Source organism: Sinocyclocheilus anshuiensis, unplaced genomic scaffold (genome assembly GCF_001515605.1).
Source record: "Sinocyclocheilus anshuiensis isolate Anshui unplaced genomic scaffold, SAMN03320099.WGS_v1.1 scaffold714, whole genome shotgun sequence".
NCBI classification, from domain to species: Eukaryota; Metazoa; Chordata; class Actinopteri; order Cypriniformes; family Cyprinidae; genus Sinocyclocheilus; species Sinocyclocheilus anshuiensis.
This window is the reverse complement of record NW_015546068.1, coordinates 1,333,949-1,336,345: the sequence shown is the minus strand read 5'-3', so window position 1 is coordinate 1,336,345 and position 2,397 is coordinate 1,333,949. Positions and strand designations below refer to the sequence as shown.

The 2,397-nt window shown below is 37.7% G+C and overlaps 1 protein-coding gene across 1 annotated transcript; it reads left to right on the top strand.

The window, feature by feature from the left end:
- Window positions 1–352: 352 nt before the first annotated feature.
- On the top strand, window positions 353–2,069 carry LOC107699630 (enkurin domain-containing protein 1-like; the record flags this gene model as incomplete). Its single annotated transcript, XM_016500946.1, has 4 exons — window positions 353–487; window positions 584–726; window positions 1,485–1,621; window positions 1,698–2,069. Coding segments are annotated over 4 exons (576 nt in total), but the record flags the coding sequence as incomplete, so codon positions are not given.
- Between the last annotated feature and the right edge of the window lie 328 nt (window positions 2,070–2,397).

The window sequence follows — 2,397 nt, the reverse complement described above, 5'->3', positions numbered from 1 at the left end:
CCTACTTACCTGTCAATCAACAATAGAGAAGCGCCGCCTACTTACCTGTCAATCAACAATAGAGAAGCGCCGCCTACTTACCTGTCAATCAACAATAGAGAAGCGCCGCCTACTTACCTGTCAATCAACAATAGAGAAGCGCCGCCTACTTACCTGTCAATCAACAATAGAGAAGCGCCGCCTACTTACCTGTCAATCAACAATAGTGAAGCGCCTCCTACTTACCTGTCAGTCTACAAAAGTGAAGCACCTCCTACTTACCTGTCAATCAACAATAGTGATGCACCGCCTACTTACCTGTCAATCAACAATTGCATTAAAACAAGGGATTTAAACCTCTGTCTCTGTGTAGGAGACGGGCCCTCCTAAGAAACCCGAATGTCAGAACTTCCTGAAGGCTCACTCTTTGTGTGGCACTGGAGGTCGACCGCTGCTCTGCCGCTCAGAGAGCAGGCCGCCACCAGCTGCAGAAGACTCAGATTCTGAGGTGTGTAATATACTTATATACATAAAATAGACATTAGTCCTCTGTCTTTCGTAAGAGTAGCGTCTCTCTCATTGTGAGGTGTTTATGTGTGTATAGATACATGTGAGAGGACACACGGTGGACTTTGTGAGTCATAACGCTCGTGCTGCAGGGAAGACGAACCTGAGGAGATCTCAGTCCTTACAGAACCTCCGAGACAAACCACCACCCAGCGCCGTGAAGGGCAAAGTGCCACAATAGTGAGTCATTGATTTAAACTAGCAATGGGATCTGTGGGATTTTGCAGTGATTTTAAAAGAAGTCTCTATTGCTCACAAAGGCTGCATTTATTCGATCAAAACTACAGTAAAAACAATGAAATATTATAATTACAATTTAAAAAACTGTTTTCTATTGTAATATATATTCAAATGTACTTCATTCCTGTGATCAAAGCTGAATTTTCAGCATCTTTACTCCAGTCTTCAGTGTCACATGATCTTCAGAAATCATTCTAATATGCTGATTTGTTGCTCAAGAAACATTTCTGATTATTATCAATGTTGAAAACAGTTGTGCTGCTGAATATTTTTGTGGAAACCAGGATACAAAGGATGCTTTGATGAACAGAAAGTTCAAAAGAACAGCATTAATTTGAAACAGAAATCTTTTGTAGCATTACAAATGTCTTTAATGTCACTTTTGATCAATTTAATGCGTCCTTGCTGAATAAAAGTATTTTTTTCTTTCTTACGGACCCCAAACTTTTGAATGTTAGTATATAATCTTGAAGTTTGTTTGTTTTTTTTATTCTCATTACTGTCATTACTGTAGTAATAATGCATTTTGAATATTTGTTTATTAAAATCAGTATAAAGGCAGTACATTTTCTTAATGCAAAATAGAATTTGCACTGTTTTACATGTTTATTTCTACTGCTTCCCATGTATTCTGCATACTGCATCAGTGCATCATTTTGGACTAAACATTGACCTTCTTCTCTCATTTGGTTCATCAGTCTGGAGCAGAGGAAGTTGCAGTGGAAAAAGGAGGAGGAGGAGAAGAGGAGAAACACTCCTGATCCGTCCATTCCTGCTGGACACACTCAGATGTCTGAAAGAGAGAGACAAGAGACCCTGAGGTCCCTCAAAGAAAGTACGTCTTCATTAGCGGTGTCTGTTTTCACCTTTAGTTTGTGAGAGGATTGATTGATTTCTGTGTGTGTCTGTAGCTCACAGGTCTCTGGTCAGTGAGCTGCTGTCTCTCCCCATCAAAGCCGACACACTGAGCGTCCGCTCTCGACGCGCTCAACTCGACCAGCGTCTCTCGGAGGTCGAGGAGGCCGTCAAAATCTTCTCACGGGACAAAGTCTATGTGAAAGTCGACTCTTAAACACCACATTCATATCAGGCTGTTTCTTCTGTATTTATGTATTTATTAGTTAGCAGCAGATGATTTTTCATTTCCTGAGTTTACTGCATTTGAACGCTTGACACTATAAAGAGATTTGTGACTAAATATGATGCATATTAGTGGCAGAGATCATTGATTTATTTTTTGCTAATTATATTCTGTAGTCATGCTTTGGTTAGATAATCATGAGATTAAAAAATCATAATTATGAGATGAAAAGTAAAATTTATGAGAAAAAGGTCTAAATTATGACACACTGAGTCATAATTATTAGATAAAATTCAAAATAATGACATAAGTTGACATTTTAATTATCATTTTGACTTTTTGTCACAATTTCAACTTGTCATAATTATGTCTTTATCTCATAATTGACTTTTATCTCACAATTATGACTTAGCATGTCACACTTTTGACTTTATCTCAGTATTATGACTTTTTATTTTATAATTATGAAATTTCATGTCATAATTATGATTTACCAAAGTATGTTTTTTCTTATGTAGCAGAAATGGGTT